General features: G+C 45.3%; 1 protein-coding gene across 1 annotated transcript in view; it reads left to right on the top strand.

Annotated features, from left to right (window-relative positions):
• Positions 1 to 25,590, top strand: part of SKAP2 (src kinase associated phosphoprotein 2) — an 846,051-nt gene that overhangs the window by 693,683 nt on the left and 126,778 nt on the right. Inside the window, exon 10 of the mRNA XM_069648220.1 lies at positions 8,892 to 8,966. Within this exon, the coding sequence (XP_069504321.1) occupies positions 8,892 to 8,966 (75 nt within the window). The remainder of the gene's footprint in view (positions 1 to 8,891; positions 8,967 to 25,590) is intronic.

Here is a 25,590-nt window from a genome sequence, read left to right as displayed (position 1 = left end):
AAGATGTTAAGACAGAATTGTCTTACATAGAAATGACCTCTTGTGAAATAGTATGTGACTCCTGCATTGATAGATATACTCTGGAAATTGTGACAAAAAAAGAAAACCAATCTTTACATTCATATATTAATTTGTAGTTTAAAATCTCACACCTCTCATCTCAATACTACAAACCCTACAAAACATTTTAAACCTGACCTAATCACACTTTGTCAGATTTACCAGGTTTGAGTAAACTGCTTTAGTGCTTTTATCGTTTGCATTTCTTATATACCCTACTCTAGCTGAAAATTAACCATGAATAGACGTGGACTGGTTGAGGCTGACCCAACACAGGACTAGCAAGCTAGTAGTAGAAAACTAAATAAACATAAACTCGCCGGAGATAGGCTTTGAGATTAGACTGAAAAATATAAAGGGAAGGGGAGAAATGAATAGAAAGTGGAAAGGAGTTTCAATGTTTAGGGGCAAGAAGAACAACGGAACGAAAGTGAGATGATATGCATGGTGGTTTAGGAACAGTGAGAAGAAACTGATTCTGGGAATAGAGGGGCCAGAAGGGGAGTAGAATGTGATAAGCAAAGAAAGATAAAGAGGACCGAGACCATGGATGCACTTAAAGACAATAGAGAGAAAATTATAATTAAGGCGAGGATCGAAAGGCAGAAGAGAAATAGAAAATAAGAAGGTGTGATCGAGGATCGAGAAGAAAGAGAGAAAGGGATGAACAGAGGAGTAGTAAAGAGAGTGAAAGGGGAGAAAATGGGAAGCTGGATCACCAAAGAGGAGAGCTGAACAATAATCAATACGAGACAAGACCAAACAGGAAAGAAGACGCTTAGTAGCATGAAAAGAAAGATAAGGTCGGGCATGGCAAATATTAAAAAGAGCACAGCGATAGGATCGAGAAGTGGAATAAACATGTAGAGTAAAGGAGAGAGAGGGGTCAACGATTCCACCCAAGTTAAAATCAGAAGAAGAGAAGGAAAGAGAAGAGGGGGTAACAGAAATAGGAGGAATCTTAGTAGCAGGAACAGAACCGTGTTTTTGAAGGATTAAGATGAACTGTAGAATGGCAGATAGAGGAAGTAGAGTGTAGAGTGTCATTAAAAAAGAGAAGGAAAAGAAAATGTGGGTGTTGCCGGCATAAAGAAGAAAAGAGAGGGGAAAAGATCGAATTAGAGCAGAAAGAGGGGCAGTGTAAAGCGAGAAAATCAGGGAACCAATGGCAGACCCTTTAAGGGCACCGTAAAGAAGAGAATGAGAGGAAGGAGTCTGACCAGCCATAGTCACAGTGTAAGAGCGCTGGGAAAGATAGGAGTGGAACCATTTAAAAACCTAGCCAGGTAGACCAAGGCCCTCATTCCGAGGTTGGTGCTAGCCATGGCGCTATTAGCGCCATGACTAGCACCAATACTGGTACCGCCACCGACTTGGTGGTATGGGGACTTAGCGGTCCAGTCTGACCTTGGTGGGACCGATAAATCCCCATTTGAAAACCCATTCCCCATTTTCATTTGAGCCCCCATAGGGCTCAATGGGAAGGCGTCAATAACGGTACCGTAAATTGCGGTACCGTTATTGACCCCGGTATCCCTTTGCGGGTCCTGTCCTTAACGCCTGCTAATAGCAGGCGTTAAGGAAAGACCCGCAAAAGGACCTCAGAATAGGGCGCAAAGGGATTACCGGCACCGCTGTCATTACCGGTGCCCAGTATCATTTTGCGCCTGGGTCATAATGACCCCCCCCCAAGAGTGGAAAGTGAGGCAATAAGAAGAGAGTTATCGACAGCATCAAATGCTGCAGAAAGATCCAGGAGCATGAGAATAGAATGGCATTTGGAATGACGAGCTGTGAGAAGAGCACTTCACTGAAATATGTTAATTTATAATGGAATTTAATTATACTGCTACTGTAAAAAGAGTGTTATATTGATAAGAGTATTTGGATATGACACTGATAAAGCACGTACTTTAGGAGTTATCAACTAGCCTTTGAGTGTGGAACTATGTGTCGGCATTCTTTTAGTTTATGATAGAATTTTCACCTAGGAATGAAATCGTACCTATGGAAAACAGTAATAGCACTAATACTAATGTGTCGAGCTTCCTTAGAAAGCATTTGTGTTCTATCTTTTTAGAAATAACCGGTGGCGTCGTCCAGTCGCTGATCCGTGATCATTCCCCAACTCCAGCAAGTGCAGGCGATTCTAAACATTACGCACTTATTGCACTTTTTCGCAACACAATGTTGCATTTTTATTGTGTGCTGCCTTCCTCCATTCCTATGCCTTTAGCAGGAATCCCGTCTGTTCATATTTGTAAAATCAAAGGCCAGGACTGGAACGATGGTGCCCTGGTGGCATGAGTAATCTGCCCCCCCTAGCTAAAATGGCGGCTTTAACTCTGACAATGAACGTCTGCTCGTATTGAAGCAAGCATGCTCTGCTACGGGTCCTATTTTTATTTTTGCATGAAAAGCATTTTACAGATTCTCAGGATCCTGAGTTGCTGTTTTCCATTTCTGCTACTTCGTAGTGTAACGCCTGTGTGTCATACCCGGATCATGTTATGCTCCACGTCATAGTTCAGTATTGTAAGCTTAATACCCCTTTTTTAAACTCTTGCACTTCTATAGCCTCTGCTGTTCAAAAATGAACAGGGGGAAACAATGTTTCCTGGTGGTCGATTGCCAGCCAGGCTGCCTTTTTGCCTGGCCTTTTCCCCTAGCAGGCACTTCTATTAACTATGATCACATTGATTGGAGATGCCATTAAGCGGTAATTACGGTATTTTCATGAAGGCATTAGGCTTTGCATACTGTTCTCTAATGCATATCGACACGTCCTGCGTTTCTCCTCCCTCTGCTGTAGCTCTTTAGTCTTCCTAGCAACTCCCATGGCCCTTCGTCGCTATGTGGCTCGGCGGGACTCGGCTGGTGCCTGAGTCTAGACGATGGATGGAGCAGCATCTCATACATCTTCATGAGTGAGCATGTCTCCCGCTCTCTCATACAAGGAGGTAGAAGTGTAACAAAGAGGTAGTGGGACTGCGACCCTGTCTCCGGAGTGAGGCCGGACCATAGAGAAATCCCAGTGTTAAGAGGTGGGGGCTAGGGCAAGTAGACAACTAAGTGGATTATATGGGGAAAATACACGGTCTTCCTGGACTGTTTACATTTTGCTCTCTTCAGTCAAAGCATATTTTTGTTTAAATACAAATGTTGTGAGGGGAAATATCCTTTCAGCAAATTCTACAAATTCTAACTGTGCTTTATCTGCTCCTCTTCTTCTATATGGGGTCTAGGAGATGCTGTTGGAGATGCTGGTAATGTCCCCAAATGTGAACAATACATGTGCACATCCCTTTGTGCCGGCATAAAATTGATACAGTTCACAAAGGATGCCTCTTTGAGCAGAGTAAGCTCTAGCCGAAGTCCCCTACACATACATCAGTGCTGGAAAGCACCACTTAACATCTTAGACCTTGTTTTACTGTTTACCAGCACCACAGGAGCCCAAGTGGAGTGAATAGCTTCTAAGAGACCCTCAAGTAAAATAATAAGATATACTTTGAATACAAATCAATAATTTTTACAAAATGATATGAAAAAATGGTTGTAAAAAAATAATAAAGTGGTGGAACCGAGTTCCCATTAGCTCCTACTCACTTTAACCTCACATCACACATTGGCGTGACATGTTATATTTTCAAGGTGCTGCTCCATCCTTTCCACTCTAGCACTGGTATATTTCGAAACTTCTTGCTATACCCCTCATTGTGCAGGCAACATTATCAGTCCTCCCAACCAAATTACTTTTCAGTCTACATGTGAGTGGACAGGACTTGTTCTGGCCTGCCACATTCTTGAATCTGTGTTGTTGTCATACTGAAGAAAGGGTCCCTGGAATGCCTCTCTTGACCCCCATAAGCATGACAGCCCAAAGAGCCAGAAATGCAAGATGCCGGTCACTGCTTGGCCAACCCCCAGGAGGGCCAGTGACATCCAAATATGCAGGCAGATATTCTCTCAGACAACCATTCAAACCTTATCCAACTGATTTCTTCCTGGATACAGGCAACTTATTGATTATGGATGGCGGTGCCTCACTGGACCTGATCGACTAATGACAAATATCTAACTGTGAAGACGTCATTAGAGACACCACAACATAGTAACGTTATCCATGAAGCAAACTTGCATCCATGCACAAAGTTACATGGACACACACATGCACACATGAAGAACATGCTTACAGAGTTCTGTAGATAGAGGGCAGATACATATACATACTGTTGAAAGCCTTTATTATTTTCTCTCATTGGCCAAATGCAGAAACGCATGGAAACAAGAGATGCAACGCAAACTTGCAGAAGATTATTGCAACTAACCATATGGAACTTTACGACCATATAAGGAACCTGGAAGAACCAAAATACTACTAACCTATAAAAAGAATAGTACAATATGGACATATAGCAATTATAGCATAACTATAGTAGAATTACATGAAGCTACCGGTCTGAGAACGAGAGGCTAAGAAAAACAGAATTAGGCTGCACAAAGCACCAGGCCAGGGCTCACAACCAAGTTCAGAGACAAGCAGGACATTCCTAAGCTTCAGAGACAAGGAGCCGCCTGCAGATAAGCAGAATAAATCCTCGCTAATTGCAGGCCGGAAAGCTCAATTTTTGCAGTCTTCACCCATGTGGTGCAGCTGAGCCAAACAATGGCCATTTACTTGTGGTGGGAAGAGGAGCAGTTCCCAGCGAAGCAGACACAAAGTTATACATGTGTTGTTTTACAACGTTGCAACCCGGCAGGCACTCTCTAAAGCAAAGTGGTAATACTGATGGCAACAATCGGGACACATAGTCTTTCTCACCACCTTGAGAAGGTGCACTGAGAGCTCAGAACAGAGCTGGGTCCCAGGCCTGGCAGGATTAGCTCCAGCCAATCAGGGAACACAAATCCAGGGTTGGGTGGCAAAGGGCAAGGGCCAATGGTAATCCTGCGACCCTGCAACAATGTAATAGATTGTTTCTGGGGAAGGTTCAGGCAAGCCACCTGACATGCAAGGGCCAGTTAGATAACCTCTATATGTGCTAACTATAGGTAATACCATCCCAAACACCTAATCGTGCATGTTCTTAGGTTTTTGGGAATGAGCCCGGATTTGTGATTTCAGACCTCAACAAAAGGCCCAGACACGGGCTCAGGGGCTGTGATTGCTGGATAATTCTGTTTTTCCTGTATGATCCCGGTCTGTTATGGAAAAGAAAATTCTAACTTGCCCTTGGCTGAGTCCTTCATCTGTATGCCGGGGGAAGGTTTGTTGGGCCCTGGGTGCTCTGAACGGTGAATGCGTGCTGTGAACCCTGGTCCTCTCTGGCATACCTAATACAATCCTGTGAGTGAACACTCCGGAAATAGAACCTGTTGTGCATTCCCTTATCTATAGACAGCTATTGGGATCATAACAATCCTCTCGATTCAAACAGGAGTCATTGAGCAACAGTTCATAATCCTGAGACACTTCTCTCTATTCTGTGCTGTCAAGGAACAGCGCACACTGATTGAAGAACTCTGAAAATGTTCAGTTTCAAAATCCTTTCTTGGAGATATATTTAGCACGAATAGTGCATCAGATACTTTGTAATTTGTGATAACACAATTCAGGCAACAGACAAACCAAACACTCAAACCCAATAGCGGTGCAGTGACACAAACCCAATGATGACCTGCGCAACGTGTCCCGCCTACCAACATTCAGTGAAAACTGGAACACACCACACACTTACACTGGCATGTAGAAAATGGTAACTCCCAGCCTACAATGCACAGTCCATCAAACAGCAACCTCTGCTGTGCTGTCTCTCCTCCCACTAACTGACCGAAAACTGCACTGTATTTCTTGCTAGCCTCAAAGTGTGAAGAAGCCATGCAAATGCCATATGTAGCCAGTCGCAGTAAAGTAAAATAACAAGCGCTTTAAGTGGGATGAGAAATACACAGGTGAAGTCTTCGAATACACAAGTGGGGCCTAAGTACTAGGCAGAAGGCGGAGCGGACAAAAGGTGGTGATGAATGACAACGGGCAGGGGATGTGTTTTGATAACATTCATTTTGCTACACTAACTTCTCTTTTGTTCATTGAACTGTGACACTGACCCATGCAGGCAGGTCTTTCACCACATGCTGCAAGCATCTCCACTAGACCCTTCCCTTCCCACCCAAAAGGGATGGTTGCTGCTGTGTAGTAAAAAGCCTGCACCTCGAGCTTAAAAAAATGCACCTGCTTCTCTGACTGAGGCGAGACCTGCCCACAAAGGCTTGAGTTCAAAGTAGGGTTAGTGTGTGGAGCCTTGGCAGATCTGTGGACCAGGAGTCCTTTTTGGAGACTGCCTGCACTCTGTCCCGGTTAGCCCCAGCCCACTTGAAGCCCTGAATATAACAAACACAGGATAAAAATGTCAAATGATGCCATCAGCTGACACACTCTGTAGACTGCAAGAAAGTAGAGCAATGCTAGTGCCAAGAAGACAAATAGGATGAGCAATCTTAGGAATCCGGAGAATAAATGATCTTTGCAATCAACAGAACGCTTAACCAAGTGTACACATAAAAAGGTTTTCGATTGGCACACAACGTGTTAGTCATAAGCTTCATGAAATACATTGTTTGTCTGAATACTGTTATGTGTGCTTAGTTTTCTAGTGGCCTAGGTATTAGAAACATCTGCCATAATAGAAAAGTGTGTTGAATGCCCCCTGTTAAAGTATAATATTGGCCTATAACGCCATGATGCTGCGTAAATGGCAGGTGATTTGCTTCTGCCTTTCTCGTCACTTTCTAACTTCTAGATAGAGCACCTGCTGGAGTAATCAGGTGCAACCAGGTGGACAAACCGCCATGTACATAATATATGTGGCCACCCTACCCCCTCGCCACTTGCATTGCTCCCACTTGCTTTGTATCTTCGGTCACATGGTTACGTTTGATTTTTCCGAGTATTGTACTCCTGCCAGCCTGAATAAGAGCACACTGGGTGACAGGCAACCCTTAAAGAAACATTCAAAGATGTGAAATTGTATGACGTTTCCTCCCGAAAACCCACACATTAAAATGAAGTCATATATTAAGTTGTACAGTAGACACACTTTCATTGCATGCATGAACTGTTGGCATCCAGCAGAGTGCACAACTGAAACAAATGACACCTTTCGTGTTACACCTTAGTCAACAACACTTTGCATTCTGGGGTCTGTAGTTTTGCTTGTTCCACTGGGTCACTGGATCATTAAGAGAATTGCAAAACTCCCACCAATAGCATCGCATGCATAACTTAGGGTTAGCACATTTGGCACCCCAAGGGGTCCACATGTATTGTGACTTTACTATCACTGGGGTAGTAGTCATGACAAACATGCAGTGTTTCAGAAATATCACAGTCGGTTTTTCAGAAATAATCCATGCCTTTTTCAATTTGAGAATCAATGGGTCTCATTCTGAGTCCGGCGGCAGCCATGTCGGTAAATAACCAGGTGGACAAACCTCCATGTACTTGTCCATTGCCGGGTGTCGGTAATAATTGCTCCCCATTCCCATGTGAGCCCCATAGAGGTCAATGGGAATGGGGAGGTCGGAGGCACCGGCACCAATCGTGAATGGTGCCGGTGCATCCGAGATGGTCTGCTCGTGGGTACCGTTCCACCCGTCAGGTCAGACCTGGCGGGTGAAAAGGCTCCCCGAGCAGACCTCGTAGTTTGCCAGTCCGGCAAGCTTACCCGTACTGTTGTTACCGGACCGGCAAACTGGGAATGAGGCGCAATATCCTCCCCTTTGGAGAGATGGAAGTGCATATGGCACTGCAGTGGGCCACTCCACTGCTGTCTCATGGAGACAACATGCACAATATTGACTCTTCTGTGCATTATGTTTCTTCATGTGCAGATGATGAGAATGCGATTATTAGAGATGCTGTCATTCTCGCCCTCTTCACGGCTCCCCTGCATCATTGTGGCCCAAAGGTGAAGGGGTTGCACTCATGGTGCAAACGATTTTGTTATTCAGGGTGCAAAGAAAACTGCCCTCAACTTTTTAGTTGAGGTACAGATATGGAGAAATATCTCAGGTCTTGAAGAGGCATTTTAACCTATGATCATGTGTTACTTAGTGCATGGGCTGTTTACACAAAACACTGTGGGCCTCATTACAAGTTTAGCAGTATTTTGGTGGTAAACCAGCTGAAATACCACCAAACGGATTTACTGTTACCACCACTTGGTCCAGCGTGTTTATCGCAAGATTACAAGAGATGGTAGGCGGTGTAAATCCCCATTTTTTGGAGTCCACAGTACTCCATGGGGATTTCAGTGGAATAACAGCTGGCGGTAATTCCGCCGATCTTGCTGTTTTTTGGGTGGTAAGGTGGAGGACTTACCTCCAGTATTTTGCTGGAGTAAAACCCTCCACTTTGCCACCAAATGTGCAGTACAGCAGTGCGGTAATGCTCTGGTGACAGAGTTACCACTGCATTACCAATGTTTCTTTCAGCAACGCTTTACTCGTAATGAGGGCCTGCGTGAGGTAAATATCTCAATATCGCAATGTGTGTTGTCGGTAGAAACAGTCAATATTTCAACTATGTTTAACCTTGCCAGCATATTCATTTTCAGCGCTCGGGCCCACATGTCCCATGTAAAACGAGCTGTTAGCTAAAAGGTGTCCCACGTGCTATGGGGTCACTTGGCAGCTGTGGTACTTTCATTTCAAGTGCAACCCGGTGGAGAATGCTCTGTGAGGCTGTCCTACTTGTTGACTGGTGTGGTGCAATTGTGAAAGTGTGTTAACATGAAGCACCTCTGACTGTGCCCTTTTTGTGTTTCTAGAAGAAGAAAGCAGTGTGCCAGAGATCAAGCCTCAGCCCGCAAAGATGAGCCAAGACTCCGTGAGCACAGTTCCAGGTAACCAGAGCCCAACCTCGTCCTTGTCATGACTCTTATATTTGCCCTATCGCTTTACCAAACTCAGGGTCCAAGTCCTAAAAATTCAAGCAGGGGGACTCATCAACAAACGCAATGGGATATGACGTCGCCAGAAAATAGCATATCAAGGTGAAATATGAACATTTAATTAAATTGGCTTTGCATAACCACCCAAATTGCACAGGACAAATGACATTTGCCTTTCATAAAATCCACACACTCGCAAAACCAAGACAGGATATTTTCTTCTAATAGTGTTTTTGAAAACGTTAAAAGGTGTGCATGTTTTAAACTCCAAGAACCAGTGCAAATAATTTCCTTGGGACTTCCGGTACCGAAATTGGATACTTCACCTTTAGTTTGTCATTTTTTACCAGGTTATATAGTGCAGTGGTAAAGTTTCTGGACTACAAACCTGACAACTGCAGTTTGATCCATGAGGTCGGCTTTAATTCATGAATTCAAAGAGGACATCCAATGTTTCTCTTTTAGGTGGGGGGTGTGGGAGCCTGAGTCCACCCTCTGAATAAAGTGGGTGGACTCCGTCCCCCCGGGTGTACCCTCCACTTGATCCCTGACACACTGTCCACTTGTGCGTCTCAGAAAGTTGTCCTGGCTTGATGTCTCGCGGCAGCCCAGCTTGGCCTCTCCCCTCTGTTTAGAATGCGCGAAACCCACTTGAGGAGGATTTATAAAGTCAGCCAATTTACACAAGCTATTCCTTCCAGAATTGCGCTGTAATGGCTCAATTAGCTTTCATTTCTGCACGAAGGAGATTCGGGCGCATAAATTAGTTTATCATGATTGGGGAAGTGTCACCGGTAAAGGACAGCTTATGGATACAACATGCAGTCGCTGTCACAACTCGAAGAATGTAATATAGACGTCTGTGTACACTTTGGGCTTCAGCGGAACAGACTTGTGCCATTCAGGCGCTGACAGGGGACAACGGGCCGCTCAGGGGACCGGCATCACAGCCGTCCCTGAAAAGGTCAACTTGACACCGGCTCTGACAATCGACCCGCACTTCTGTCTTCTTTGATAAAAATCAGATAAACCTAAGACTGCTAATTGATCGGCGGCCTGTTTAAATGTTGGCCATGCATATCTTCATCGCATACGATTAGCGCGGAAAGCAAACGAGCCGGGGGAAGAAATGGCATCACCCGGTGACAGCGGCGGACCGTTTGGGAAAGGACGCCGATACTCAGGCGCGCGATGACGGATATTCTGATAGGCACTTGGGCTCGGCGAAGGGCTCTGGGGCTAATTATCACGGAAACTGGGAACATAACTCCACGTCTACCGACACGTGATATGCGCAACTTTTCTTGAATACGGGGGAATTTTAGCAGGGTTTAAAAGAAGATATGGCACCCCATCAAGGACAGGGGACCTTTCGTAAGGTCACAATTAGTTCACGCACCAAGTAGTTTATCGTGGTTTTACTCCTATCTTAGCTGAGGGTCACCCAAGGCCTGCACTATCGGAACTCCATCCTGAAAGGAAGTGTAGACTAGTTCAGATATATCACTCCAACCGCGCCTTCCAATGGAGGGTGGACAGAGCGAGCGTGCACAGGAAGTGGCTGCCCAAAGCTCTTGCTGTTGTAACTTGCAGACAGGAAACAGATGACTCGCTTCACAGCCCACACAGGAAAACCGGAGCAGGTTGCTGTAAGATTTTTGGTTGGCTTCTGCCACACCGGAAGTCAAGACCAATCCATCAGATGTCAGCACTGCCAGACTTCAGAAAGCCTAGCAATGGCCAGAGCTACGGTTTGGCAGCAGGGTGTTGCAAGTGACCACAATGGAAGCCACCTTTCCGGCGATGAAGAGTGGACGGGTTTGTTTGGCTGACCCTGCGGCTTCAAACTCAGTGAGCGGTCATTGACTCCAGAGCAAGGATAAGCTCCAAGGACAAGGCCCTGTTTTCGCACTGCCAGAATGAGCCTAGAGGATTCTGGGACTCCCAAACTACCCCCTTGTTCACTCTAAGTTTCTGGCACTATGGTCTGACTATATGAAAATAGGAATAAATATATGCATAGATCCAGCAAACATGGTTGCCAACTGCACAGCTTCCTCCCACACGTGGTACAACATAGTCATTGTAAACAATGAATGAGAACAGCCTGAGTCATGGTGGAGAAGACCACCTATTCTTTTGAAGAAGTCAATGGGCATTCAAACAAGTCAGACAAAGATACACAATACAATGCTACTAGAGTAAAGTAGTTCAGGTAAGTGACCATGTGCAGAAGGCCTTCCTATTCGTGAATGGATCTCGACTTGTGGCTTATTTTTATTGGGGGTAGGGGATTAGTTGGAATGACAGACTGTCATCCCATTCCCCCTTTAGTGAACGTGTGGGCGTGTGAACTGGTCTATCAGTGCTCTAGGGTCAAGGTCAGAGGGCAATATAAATGATGATAGAAATGTCATTTTTTTTTATCACTTACCTCTGCAGGACATGGACATTCACTTCCTGTGCAAGCCTTACCTGTTGCCCATGACGTGCAGTAACCTCGAGAATTATGGTTGCAGCAGTTTGGCTGTTTTATTTTTAGCTGTGGTTGTTTAGATAAAATGGGGTAGCTGTTGTCCACGAGCTAACATGTTGACCCATGAGTCTTGTGACATTCTAACCTTGGCTAGACAGCGCCAAACAGGCAATTGTGTGATTCTGAGCAAATCACTAATCTCCCTTTACAAGGAAACTGTTCAGTGTGCCATCTGTCTCAATTTCATCTTCCCATCCTGATCATATCCTGTTTTTTGGATTGGGTCCTCTCTCGACCATCCTGGTCATCGCATCATGGTAGTGTTGTTTATACAGCAATGCATGTTGTTTTAAAGCTCCCTGCTGCATTTGTGGCTAGTGCTTCGTATCAAATATTGAAAAAACCTGCATTTCTTTCATATGTTGTCCACCGCAGTTTCACGCAGCAGATGCTATTAAACACTTAAAGATGTGTTACTTTTAATATCTTATAGTTCTGTGCATTTCCCAAATATGTATAAATATTCTGTTTTCTTGGAATGTACCTATAATGCACTCTGTGCTCATGCTGATGTGGTGGGCACAACATATTTTAGAGATCCTCTATACATAAATAGATAAGTAAATAGATACCTAGGCGATCAGGTGACAAGAGCATGTTGTAGATGGTTTCTCACTCTCTGATGTTAAACTCTACCAAAACAGAAGTACTCTACTTCCCTGCCAAAAGCTTTCTCTCAATTCTTCCTCTGCCTATCCAGTTCCCAACTGACACTCTCCCCTACTCTTCTTCAGCTAGATACCTTGGCGTCACCTATGACCCTTCTTACACCTTCTCTACTTTCATCTCCAAAACTGGAACAGCAGCTCATCTCAGCCTCCTAAATATTAGGAAAATCTGGAATCTCCTTCCTTTCCACAATGCCAAGTATCTCTTAACCACTCTTGTCTTCTGCAAACTGGACTACTTTGCCAACATCCTCTTTGGTCTCTCCAACTATGCTTTCTGTCCTCTCGACAAGATCATTAACTTCGCTACCAGGACTCTCTTTGAACTCGCTCACTTCACACCTACTTCCTCGTACCGTCACCAGGCTGGATGGATAATGATGCAAAACAGGGAAAGATTTAAATTTCTTTTCCTGGTTCACAAATCTATCCACGGTAAGGCATCACTGTATCCTCCTCTTTACAAATCTATAAGCCTTCTCAAAATCTCTGCTCTGCCTCCTCAACTACCCCTGTGTCTCGTCGCCCTCACCCTGCTTCCTCTCGATTCCGCTCTTTCTCTCTTCTTGCTCCACTAGCATGGAATTCTCTTTCCCCGGGCATCCAAGTAACAGTCCACGCTGATTTGTTTAAAACCAAACTAAAAGCCTACCTCCTGACTTCTGAGTTACCCTCTTGACCTACCTCTCAGCTGCCTGCTAGCTAACATTTATCCTCCATTCTAGCACTTCACCCATTATGGTCACGTCCCGAGCACAGCTGGCTTTACCGCCTACCTGTATTTTAAAATGTCTACTGTTGGTTGTCCTTAATCTATCTATGTCCACTTACGTATTGTCCCCGGTGACTGTTCCATTTACTTCCCTCCACAATCTGGTCAGATTGTACCTCGAACTCACCCCATGGTAAAAGCTCACTGCTTCCCGTCAAATCTGATTTCTTATCTATTGTATGTTCATTCGTGATCAAAAGAGCATTGATCCTCCTGTATATAAATAAATAAATATGAATTTCTTTCACTAACAAATCTGAATGTCAACATGCAATAAATGTACAAGATATTAAAGTATTTTTAACATTACACGTATAAATGATTCAACAAAGCAGTACGCTGTTGGGCACCATGGCAGTTTCAAAATCCGAAGCTTCAGGGGTACTGTCTTGGAAAATGGCAGCCTCACGGTTGATAATGACCATACCGCCTTAATTTAGGCAGCGTGTCATGCAGGTGGATAGGAAACAGAATAACTCTGAACTCCAATATTCAGACCAACTCAGGAAGATGGCAAAGTTTGTTTACTGTTTTAATATCAATGATCTAAAACAGGGAGTTACATCGGACAACAACGGACGTCACACAGCGTTCTCTCAAAGCATTAAATTAAAAAAGTACTTATATAGTAAAAACTCATCATACGTGACGTCATACTATGTGGCAAATAAGAAAAACCTATGGAAGATTGTGGTTGGCTCAGGGGTAACATCTAAATATACTTTCTATAAGGGTTTGGGTTGTGGTTGGGTCTCGACAGCCAGGTGGACAACTCATGCCCACCCCTACTGCAAGTGATCTTCATCAGTTATTAGAAACATGGTACTCCATTGGCACTCAAACTATAAGGCCCCTTCGTTATATGGCCCTCTACAAATGGTTGGCATTTGGTTTACTTAGCAGCATTTCACGTCAGACCCAGGTGCCAGGAGGTAGACTGAACTTTACCTCCCCACTCAATTAGCCCATCATCTCTCATCACCCATGCCTTCTGCCATGCAGACTGTCTTTGAACTTGGCCTTGCAATGTATTCTCGTCTCTGGGAATATAAGGGAGTGTGAGCACACGCTTATCAAAGTTCTGGACTGCTTGCCCAACTCTATTGACATCCTTAGCTCACGTGATAGGAGACCGCAATTCAGCCCATTATTTAGCATTTAATTTTCTTGAATGAATAAACTTGACACTCATGGTGTTCTTTCTTTGCACCTCAACAAGGGATAATTCAGCTTCTCAAGTGCACTGTTCTTTGCGGATAGATAACCAGTTCTTGGCTGCTTTCAGTCTTGACACCAGGCCAGACACTCCTTCTCACTTCTTCCACACTCCCAGCTAATTCTTTGCTGCGACACAGTCTTCAGCCCTTCTCTTCATGGTCTGAACTTACTAAAATTGTGATACCGATGTCCAGCTTCTTTATAATGGCGGCTTTGCCTCCAGTCTATTCACTATGTATAGCCAGCTTGTATGATCACTTAGTCTACTTGCGTTGCTACATCTGTACAATTATCAAACAGTTTGTGTTTTCTGTGGTGCTCTTCAAACGTGCAATCTTCGTCTCGCACATGAAAGTTAACTCGATTCTTTACTTCGTCATCAGTTTCTATAAGGTCCATACATTCTCTTCGTCAGCCAGTCCTCTCAGTGAGTCACGCTCGTTTTTTGTGATGTCACCAACTTCGCTTTCTCTTTTTCACATTCCTTTGGGGATCTCCTCCAAGAGATTGTCATCTCTTCAGGGATACATTTGATACTGTTTTCTTACTGGATACCTTTTCTCGAAGACTCGACGCAGAATAGTCACAACTGCTGGTGTCAAACATGGCACTATTTCAGGCTTTCAGCATCCAGGTAGCAGGGGAGCGTGACTTCCTGTACAGGCAGTTGTCTGCTCCTCTACACTACCCCCTCTGGTTGATTCATCAACCACATCTTAATTAATCCCTGCATCTTGATTTCTTCTGTTGAAGAAGTGCTTCTTCAGGGTCCAAATCTTTATTACTCCTTTCAGGGATCCTGCTGATTTTACATGTTCATCAACACTCCAGGTCATGTAACTGCACTGTCCATACGGATTACAATAGATCCATTGTCCCACGTACTTCATGTGATTCTTCAGATACAGGAACTTCGTTCCCTCAGGTGCTACTATGCTATGTATTTTCTGATATCTTCATCTCTCAACTCCTTGGGTCTAAACCCTAATTCGACATCGATCAGGATCTTCATTCCTACCACCTTCTTTGCTGTCTTCTTGCACTGTATCGCACAGAATCCAAACATCACCATCACCAATATTGCTTGAAGAAAATTGAAGATGTTCGCCATCCACTGTGGGACCCATGAGGAAATGGATGCAAACCATCCATCATCTGTTATGTCTTCTGTCTCGTCTTCCATCTTGTTGTGCAGGTTTGTCAGCAAACGTTATGGCCTCTTTCAAGGTCCCATTCTCATCATTATGAGAAGGTGTGAACATGCAACATGATGGCCCGATTTTGGCACAGACTCCTTCCTCCATTGCTGTGATCATGTTGAGGACATATCTGTTCTGTAGGGTCATTAGTTGCATAGGCTCTCAGCTCTTCCCTGATAGCATTGAATCCCTTTATGGTGGTGTTGATGGTCTGCAGAAGTTCCCATCTAATAATTGGCAACTGTTTGGCATTGGCCATCGTTTAGATCCCAGGCATAAAGATAACTGTGAATATTGAGGCAGTCTTGTTTAACAACCTGTGCTCATATGGGATAGCATCAAAGGCTTCTATTGATTTTGTGGAGAAATAATTCTCCCTCCTTGTTCGATTGAGAAATTCGAGTGGTCTTCTCCTTCTTAAATGGGGATCTGCTTTCAGAAATTCACCAATGTTCAGGTCAATCTGAGGAATCTCTAGTGCTGGAACATGGATGAGCATCAAGGAATACATCCCTCCCCAGTCCTTGGGCAGCTTCATGTAGGCTCTAGACCCACAAGCCCAATAATGATCCATTAGGACTGCTGTCCCTGCTCCCATTCTGGAGAAATCAAATCTAGTTTTGCAGCCTTTGTTATCTCCTACACAAATTCGTCCTTCTCTCTGGAAGCACAATGTCGCATTCGCCAATGGGATTACGATGATAGGACCTTATTCATCTTCTACCCACGTCAGTAGTTTGGCATGTTTAGCTCATGATTTCAAACATTCATCATTAACTCTGTACTTCTTGTACATATTCTGCCTTCAGTAAGTGAGCTGTACAGGACATTAGACCCTCTTCCCATCACTTCATGGATTTCACTCGACCATAGACTAAAACTTGAGTTTGTTCTCAACATCCGGGCCATCCAGCTACTTCTGTCTTATGTGGGCAGTTCAGTCTCTTCATTTCTGCAACAATTACCTCTTCCTGTCCTGTCACCAGATATGTAAGCATCTTGCTCTTCCATGCAGGTTCCTTTTCCATCTGTGTGGTCTTGATGTAATCATCTTGGAATGGAAATGACCATTTTGATCTCAACCACAGAGTGGCCCAATTTCCCTGGAATTGTCCCCATGTCATACATGCTGCAAGATGAACAATGCATCTTGCATCGTGTCCTGGGATTTCTCTTGAGATAAAAGTTTGCACTGCATCCATGGCATAGGGTATGAGAGAGCAGATGTAGAGACCCTCCTTAGATGTTCTCTCTTCCACCTTTCTCATGTGCTGATATCATATGTTATTACCGAGGTGTGCTGCATTATCTAGCTAAGTATTTATCCCTTCATTATCTTCCTGTGTATTTCTCTTGTGTCTTACTACTACAAGGTCAGTACTTTCATAATCATGAAGCCAATCGTAGTGGAAATAAGTGAATCAAAAGCAGTTCCTGCAGTAGGGGAAATCATAGTGGACTCTGCCTCAGTGGAAATAAACAAATCAGAAGTAGTTCCCGTAGTGGGAAGAATCAAAGGGACATTTGCATTATTTGGACCGATGAAATAGAGAGTGTGAACCAGGAGAAACAGAAAGACAAAAATATAAATTGGCCATGCGTATATCATATACCAGAATACTAACATCTACCTTGTATGTCATTTTGGGATTGGTCGGGCTTGCTCATTCCCTAAAATCATACTACTTTTAACATTACTCATTTCTACTGTGATCATGAAACACTTTTTACTCCTGTAATTGTAATGTTTCCTGGTGTTGTAGTTTCTTATGTTTGTTAATCTGTTTACAATCACATGCTGTGCATAGTCCGACATCCAGTGGTCACTTGCGGAGTATTGCATCTTGTTTTTCGAAAGTCAAAAAGGGGACGTCGACATAGGCATGTCTGTAACACTATCCCTATAGTGACGTGTAGTGTACCCAAAACCCTCACGCGTCGAGGTCCCTCAGATAGTTTTTTTACACCCAGAATACTGGTCGCCTTAAGCAAAGCTCATAAGAAACATTGCCATTGACCCGACCCTTGGTTGAATTTGTTAATTATTGTTAACTCATATCACCTCCAGCCCTCTTTCGACGGCCATTCCACATCCCCGCCGAGACCAGATCTTTGACGGCAGTGGGTTTCGATGGACGGTGATCCTATGGGCGCTGCCGAACACGTGGCCTGGCCTCGCCGGCCTACACAGTAGGGAGAGTGGGGGTCGAGGTGGACATTTCTGTTTCTTCTAGAATGCCTTTCCTATTCTCCCCCCTTTCCTTCCGGGTCATTATCACTTATTACATCCTCAGCTATGGAGAGGACTTCTTTTAGATTTTGCCTGCGTTGTAAGAGCAAATTTCCGTGGAAGGACAAGCACAAGCGGTGCAACCGCATCTTAACCCTCGACCACAATGAGGTCGGTTGCGTGGCCTGTAAACTCCTTCGACCAAAAACTCTGAAGGAACGCAGGGTCAAAAGGTGGGCAGCCTACAGAATGTCAAAGGCTGATACCTCGTCCACTACCGCCGCCACCAAGTGTGACGAGGGAGATAGTGATAACTCTACCTCCATAGCGGAGGTTGTTGACCCCCCATCGGAGCGCTCTCACTCCGTGGCGTCTGTCCCCGGCCCCGACAGGCACAGTCCGGCCCTGCTTTTGGGGATGTACACACCGGAGACACTGACGGACACAAACAAGTCACTAAGCACACAACCCACAGCCATTCGTCAAGTAAATCGAAGAAGGCCTCAGCACCAATGGAGATGCCGACACAGCCGGCAGCCTCCACCAACCGTAAGGGTCGTCAGCCCTCCCTGCAGCCGCTTGCGCGCCTAGCGACTGGGCTAGTACTAAGGGCGCTATCACTAAAACATCATCCGTCGAGATGCCTCGGAAGAAGGCGTCGGTCGACGGCAAGGTTCCAGCTCCGCCGAAGGCTACTCACGACCAGCCCCCGACAGAGAGGATGGTCGGGGAAAGCATAGCAAGGATAGTCTCCAAGGACTCTCAGAAACGGCTCGTGAAGGAGTCACCAAAGCCCACTCAAAAGGTCAGGGACACGCCAAAACCTAGCAAAGGTACGCCGGAACCTCCCCCTATGTCGAAGGATAGACCCAGAGGTACTTCCCCACCGTCGGGCCCACGGGAAGGATTTCAGAGGGTGACAGGGGTATCTCCTCCACTTTATGGGAGAGATCTCGATGCCTATAGGCAGAGGAGCAAGCCTTTCCACCACTAGACTGTTCTGGGTCATCCCACTGTACTAGGGAGAGATTTGAATCCTGTATGAACAGGCTGGATAGGTTTGTGTCCACCTCTGAACACACAACACCTAAAAGGCCAAGGGAGGTACTCCCTCAAGATTTTGGTGAAAGAATAATCAAAGAAAAGCCACCTGCTAGCCAAGCCATCCCCTCCTCGCCTCCATCAAGAGACGCCTCGTTCCCTCTTTATCTACACCTACCTTAGTTAGAGGTGTGAACACACAGATCGAGAATTATATATTAGGGGTCATTCCATACCAGATTCTCTGGTAGTGACCACCACGAGAAAAAGGGTGGGGGTTCCTCTGTCCACCAGCGAGGCACCTCCCGATAAAGAGGGGAAAAAGCTCTATGCTCTAGGGAAAAGGATTATATCCTCTGCAGCTTTCGCCACGCGTATTGCCACCAATACAACACTGTTAGCTAGTTACGCTGATGCCCAATGGAGCCTGTTGGGTGAAGGCCTACAAGAAGTCGCTGAGCCCTTTCATACCTGCTTATTGGCCACCGTCACAGAAGGCACTAAAGTGAACCAAAGCATCATCAAGAATACCTTAGATGCTGCGGAAATGGCTGGCTGTTCCTTAGTCCAGGGCGTACTCTTAAAAGACATGCATGTCTCAGAAAATCAGGTTTCAAGCCAGAAACACAGGCGTCCCTCATCAACAAACCCCTTGAGGATTCCAACTTGTTTGGTAAGGTGGTTGATGACGCACTGGAAACAGCTAAGAAGGAGCATGAAACATTAAAGACCCTGGATCAAATAACAAGACCACCTAATAAGCGCGGATATGGTAACAGACACTTTTTTCGTGGCCAACGACAAACTCAACAGCAATACACCACAGCCAGCAACTGGTCCTCCCCCCAGGGAACCAGTGGTTATAACACGTAGTATGCTCAAAGAGGACAACGTCATGGCAAGGGAAGAGGTTGGGGCCCTACTCCTAGAGGCTCCCCGGCCACCACCACCAAATGACCCGAAGATTCGGGTCCCCTCCCATGCATCTCCGTCGGGGGCCGGTTAACATCTTTTCTGCAAGCATGGGAGGGAATTACCACAGACCGTTGGGTACTGGCAACAATAGCCCATGGTTACTGTATCGAGTTCAGCCAGTCCCTGACATTCAGACCTCCAAAGGGACGACGTCTCACACCAGAACACCTTCTCACCCTTCTTCAGCAAGTGGAATCGCTGCTGCAAAAAGGAGCCATAGAGGTTGTGCCTCTGTCACAGGTAAAGGAGGGTTTTTATTCAATGTACTTCCTTGTACCCAAAAATGATCTAACCATGCGCCCTGTATTAGATCTGCGCCCAGCAAACAAATTTGTAAAACCTCAAATGTTTCGTATGGTGACTCTGCAGGAAGTAATCCCCCTGCTCACACAGGAGGATTACATAGCAACACTAGACATGAAAGATGTCAGTTGCCAGCGCACAGGAAATACCTCAGGTTCATGATAGAAGGCAAACAAAATCAGTTCAAAGTGCTACCCTTCGGCATAGCCTCAGTGCCAAGGGTATTCACGAAGGTGCTGGCAGTGGCAGCGGCACACCTGCGCAGGTTGTCCATTCCGGTTTATCCTTACCTCAACGACTGGCTCATAACAGGGGATTCTTACGAAACATTCTTCTCAAATACCCAAAAGACTATAGACCTTTTGTTCCACCTGGGCTTCTCCATCAATGGAAAGAAGTCCAGTCTAGACCCCACCAAGTCAAGCAATTCCTAGGGGCTCTAATTCAAACAAAGGGCGGCCTCGTCTTCCCCGCCAACGAAAGAGTCAAAAACATGCTGTTTCAGATCCCTCAATATGTAGCCGGTCGAGAAATGACGGTACGCAAAGCCATGCAATTGCTAGGAATGATGGCATCATGTATTTATTTGGTCCCTCACGCGCGCCTGTGCATGCGCCCAATGCAAGAGTGGCTAAACAGCCAGTGGTGTCAGTCCAGCAGACAATGGGACGATCTAGTGGTTGTCTCGCAAGCCTTGGTTCTCTTGCTGTGGTGGTGGTCGAAGGAAAACCTTGTGCTGGGGAAATCCTTCACCACTTCCGCAGTGGACGCCACTCTAAACACAGACGCATCCCTCAAAGGATGGGGGGCTCACCTATCCCATCAGACTGCACAGGGAGTTTGGACTCCAAGTGTGGCGTCCAAACACATAAACCTGCTGGAGTTGTTGGCGGTCTTCAAAGCACTGAAGGCCTTCCAGACACACTACAAGGAAAAACAGTGCTGATCCTCACAGACAGCACCATGGCCATGTACTACCTGAACAAGCAGGGGGGCACTCACTCTACAGGACTGTCCAAGCTGTCCCAGAACATCTGGAAGTGGGCTCTCAAACACAACATGTTCCTGTTATCACAACATGTACCAGGTGAACTCAATCTTCTGGCAGACGGACTCAGCAGAGACTTCCCTCTACCCGTAAAGTATAAATGGCAATTACACAGAGAAATTGGGCCTCATTATGACCCTGGCAGAACGGGTTAACGGGTGCCGCAAAAGGATGTGGACCCGTTAAACCTGTTCCGCCACATTACGAGGTCCCCTTGCGTGACACAGTAAGCACGCCTGGTAAGACCAGGCGTGCTTTCCGGGTCCCGCGAGGGGAAGAGGGAGCAAACAACAGGCCAACTCGTAATCAGCCTGTTGTTTGATCCCTCTCCCATTCCCATTCAGCCCTATGGGGGCTGAAATGTGAATGGGGAAGGTCCGGGTCAGGGTCCTTGGAGGGAGGAATTACCGGGCCCTCCGAACTCGGAATGGCCCGGTAATTCCTCATTCTGGGAACCCGGACCCGGAGGCGATTTCGACGGCAGCCATGCCGCCAATAGCGGCATGGCTACCGCCGAGGTCGTAATGAGGCCCATTGTCTCCAATGTTTTCACAGAATGGAGCTTCCCAGAGATCGACTTATTCGCAACTCTGGAAAACACCCAATGCCAAGATTACGCCTCCAGGTACCCCCAGAACCGCTCCAAGGGAAACAGACTCTGGATAACATAGTCAGGGAAATTTGTCTACGCTTTTCCCTCGAATCCCCTGCACAGCAAGATAGTGCACAAGATGCACCAGGAACCAGTTACCATGATACTGGCGGCCCCCGTGTCGGCCCGCAAACCCTGGTTCGCTCATCTGATGGAGATGTCACTATCTCCTGCAGTGAAACTACCCTGCCCGTACAACATGTTGTCACAGGACAGGGGCCGAACGCTGCACCCATGCCCGCAGACCCTGAACTTGGCAGCCTGGCTCCTGAGGTCATAGAATTTAGACATTTGCAGCTCCCTCAGAGATGCATGGACATTCTCAGGGAGGCAAGGAAACCGAACACTCGTTACTGCTACTCTAGTAAGTGGAAACAGTTTGTCATCTGGTGTAACTCAAAGAACATCAACCCCATTGACTGCTCTCCCACTCATATTGTTTTATACCTGACTCACTTGCTGGACTCAGGGTTAGTCCTTAACTCTATTAAAGTTTACCTAGCTGCAGTCTCCTCCTACACTACGTCACAACATAAGGTGTCATGGTAGAAGGTTCAAGTTATTAAAGCTTTCATGGAGGGAGTGAAAAGAATTCACCCTCCTATATCTAACCCAGCTCCCGGATGGGATCAAAACGTTGTGCTAACCAGGGTAATGGGCTCCCCCTTTGAGCCCATGCATAAAGCTAGCCTTAAGGACCTCACTCTTAAGACTGCTTTCTTGATAGCAATCACCTCCATTAGGGGAGTCAGTGAACTACAAGCGCTGTCTATTCTAGATCTCTTTGTAACAGTTCACAAAGATAAGGTGGTTCTACGCACACACCCTAGGTTTGCACGGAAATACATTTCAAAGTTTCAGTCTATAGAACTACCAACGTTCTTTCAAAACCCATCAAACTTGGGAGAGAAGAGCCTGCACACACTTGATATGCACAGGGCAGTCATGTTTTATATCGAAAGAACTCGACCACTAAGAAAGAATAATCAGTTCTTTGTCTCAACGGCGGCAGGAAAAGAAGGAGATGCAGTTTCCAAATCCACTATATCTAGTTGGATTGTCCAGTGCATCACTCTCTGTTACACTCTTGCTAAGAAAAAACTGCCCTTCAAGGCTAGAGCTCATTCTACTTGAGGCACCGGGGCATCCATAGCATTAATTGCAAATGTTCTCCTTGAGTCAATTTGCAAAGTGGCAACCTTGATTTCTGTACACACCTTTACGAAACACTATTGTCTAGATGCCCATTCTAGATCTGACTCCCGGTTGGAACAAGCAGTACTAAGACATCTATTCTCTACTGTTCCTTCTCACAACCCACCTCCAACTCCGGGTACTGCTCGCTAGTCTATGCACAGCATGTGATTCTAAGCAGATTAACAAACATCAGAAGACATGCATTACTTACCGTAAAAGCATTTCTGATGGTTGTATCTGCTTAGATCCACATGCGCCCACCCTTCCTCCCCGCTCGGATGGAAGGAACATAGACGTCTTATTACTTTCTCTCTTTTCTGTACTCACTCACGTTAGTCATAAGGCTTCCCCATGGCAGAAAAAATACAAACAGAGGGACTTTGACGCGTGAGGGATTTTGGATACACTACACGTCACTATAGGGATAGTGTTACAGACACGCCTATGTTGACGTCCCCTTTTCGACTTTCAAAAAACAAGATGCAATACTCTGCAGTGACCGCTGGATGTTGGGCTATGCACAGCATGTGAATCTAAGCAGATACAACCATCAGAAATGCTTTTACGGTAAGTAATGCATGTCATATGCTCAATTATTACAATTAACAACCTCCTAATCATGGGGCCATTTTTAGGATTCTGTAAAAAAGTGTGAACATCAATGTCTCTTCTGACAAGAGCAGGATAAGCTTGAAGGGTAAACACAAAAACAGCAAGTATAAGTCTGTCCTCATCGGTCAGCACCATGGAATTTGAATACTTAGAACAAATATGCACCAAGAAAGGAGTCTGGATACTGTGCTCTTTTCCAGATTTTGACGAGAAACTGTTGTTTAGGCATAACTTTGATATGTCAACAAATTTGTAAAGTTAATTTTTCAAAAGATTCCTAGGGCTCACAGCAAGGGTTTGCACTCCTACTATTATATCTATAAGGAGTGTCCAACGGAACCTTAGTCCAAATGCAAAATCTTCATTATTCAGCTTGTTGATTTAACATCCTTCTTCTTCGCCATCGATCGAGTCTCCACAAGCTGAAATTCTTCTTCTTGTATTGCTTCTTGATCGTCAACAGTAGGACGGGGAGCTGGAGTTGGAGGGGCGGTCTCGCCGGTGGCCAATTTCACGTCATTCAAATGATGCCAAGTTCACCTGCCTTGGACCTTTACTGCTGAGGGGGTTATATTTTCAACAATAAACGGGCCATTGAAAAGTAGCTCATGCCACTTTCGGGTGATATTTTTAATTGGAACAGTGTCACCGACAAACAATTTCACTGATGATAAAAGTTCACTTGATTCGGTTGCTGGATGGTTTTCAACTGTTTTCTGAGACTGACCCCTCTGGCACTTGAGCTGATCTGAAATGAGAGAGATGCTAGAGGTCATATATGTCAAATATTTATGCAGCTCATCATCTAACTGTTTCTCTATACTCTGGGCATCACTTCTACTCCTCGATGGAGGTGTAAGAGGCATTTTCATCTGCCTCCCAGTCACTAGTTCATGGGGGGGTGAGGTGGAGGTCCGAACTAGGCTGATTCCTTAGGGCATATAAAGCTAAGGGCAGGCGATATAGCCATCCCTTCTTCAAAGTTAGCTTGATTTTGGCAATCCTTTCTTTAAGGAGGCCGTTGAGTCTCTCGCATAATCCGTTTGCTTGCAGGTGATAAGCAGAAGAAAATGTATGCTTAATACTCAATAATAGCCCTATCTGTTCGAACACTTCATTAACAAAATGTGGCCTATTATCGGATCTCAGCACTTCACACACACCCCATCTTGGAAAGACTTCACATACGAAAATGTTTGCTGTACAAGTGGCTTCAGGTGTGTACATGGACCTGCATCAATCCACCTAGAGAAGAGACACACCACCACTATCAAATACCTGTATCCATTACACACCTGCAGCATGTCAACATAATCAATATGTAAATGCTGAAAAGGACTTTTTTGGTCGAAGTATTACTCCTCTAATCGTTCTTAGTATATGCCCAGTGGTAAACCTTTGACACACGATACAATTCACTACAAAGAATGCAACATGTTCTAACAAATTTGGAACAAACCAGTCTTCCACAATCATTGCAGCAAGACTTTCCCTAGTTACATGTACGGGGTAGTGCAGCTGTTCAAGCACTACCTTTAACAATGCTACTGGCATCAGCAGTTGTCCAGTGCTATCCTGTTGGCATAATGCGTCTGTGGGTGATAAAGAACACCCCCTTTGTTCCATAACTCCTGCTCTTCCTGTAGTGCACTTCCTTGGATCTCCATTAACTGGGTTTTCAGCAAATGATTAAACCCTTCCTGCATTTCCATAATCGTAACTACTTTCTCTTTGACATTTGGAGTATCAAAACCTGAGATATCTGGTGAATAAGCAACCCTTTTGGCTTCTGCGTCTGCAGCTTCGTTTCCTCAAGAAATAAAATCTGTTCGCTTAATGTGAGCGGCGTATTTAACGACTGCTATGGCTACTGGGAGTTGTAGTGCCTTAATATCCCTGTCCAATAAGGATGCGTGTTGCACTGGAGTACGGTCTGCTCGGAGGTAGCTCCTCCTTTTCCAATGTGCCAGCCCTGCGTGTACAGTCAATGTCACATAGGTGGAGTCACTGTACACCGTCACTTCCTGCCATTTGTGTTTCTCGAGCATGACAATGAGCGCTATGAATTCTGCCACTTGCACAGAAAATTAAGACGTAGTCTAACACTTGCTACCATTTAAAACTC

The sequence above is a fragment of the Ambystoma mexicanum genome, chromosome 2q (assembly GCF_040938575.1).
Source record: "Ambystoma mexicanum isolate Mex_15411 chromosome 2q, UKY_AmexF1_1, whole genome shotgun sequence".
NCBI classification, from domain to species: domain Eukaryota; kingdom Metazoa; phylum Chordata; class Amphibia; order Caudata; family Ambystomatidae; genus Ambystoma; species Ambystoma mexicanum.
Note: the sequence above shows the minus strand (reverse complement) of the source record. Positions and strands in the feature narration are given on the sequence as shown.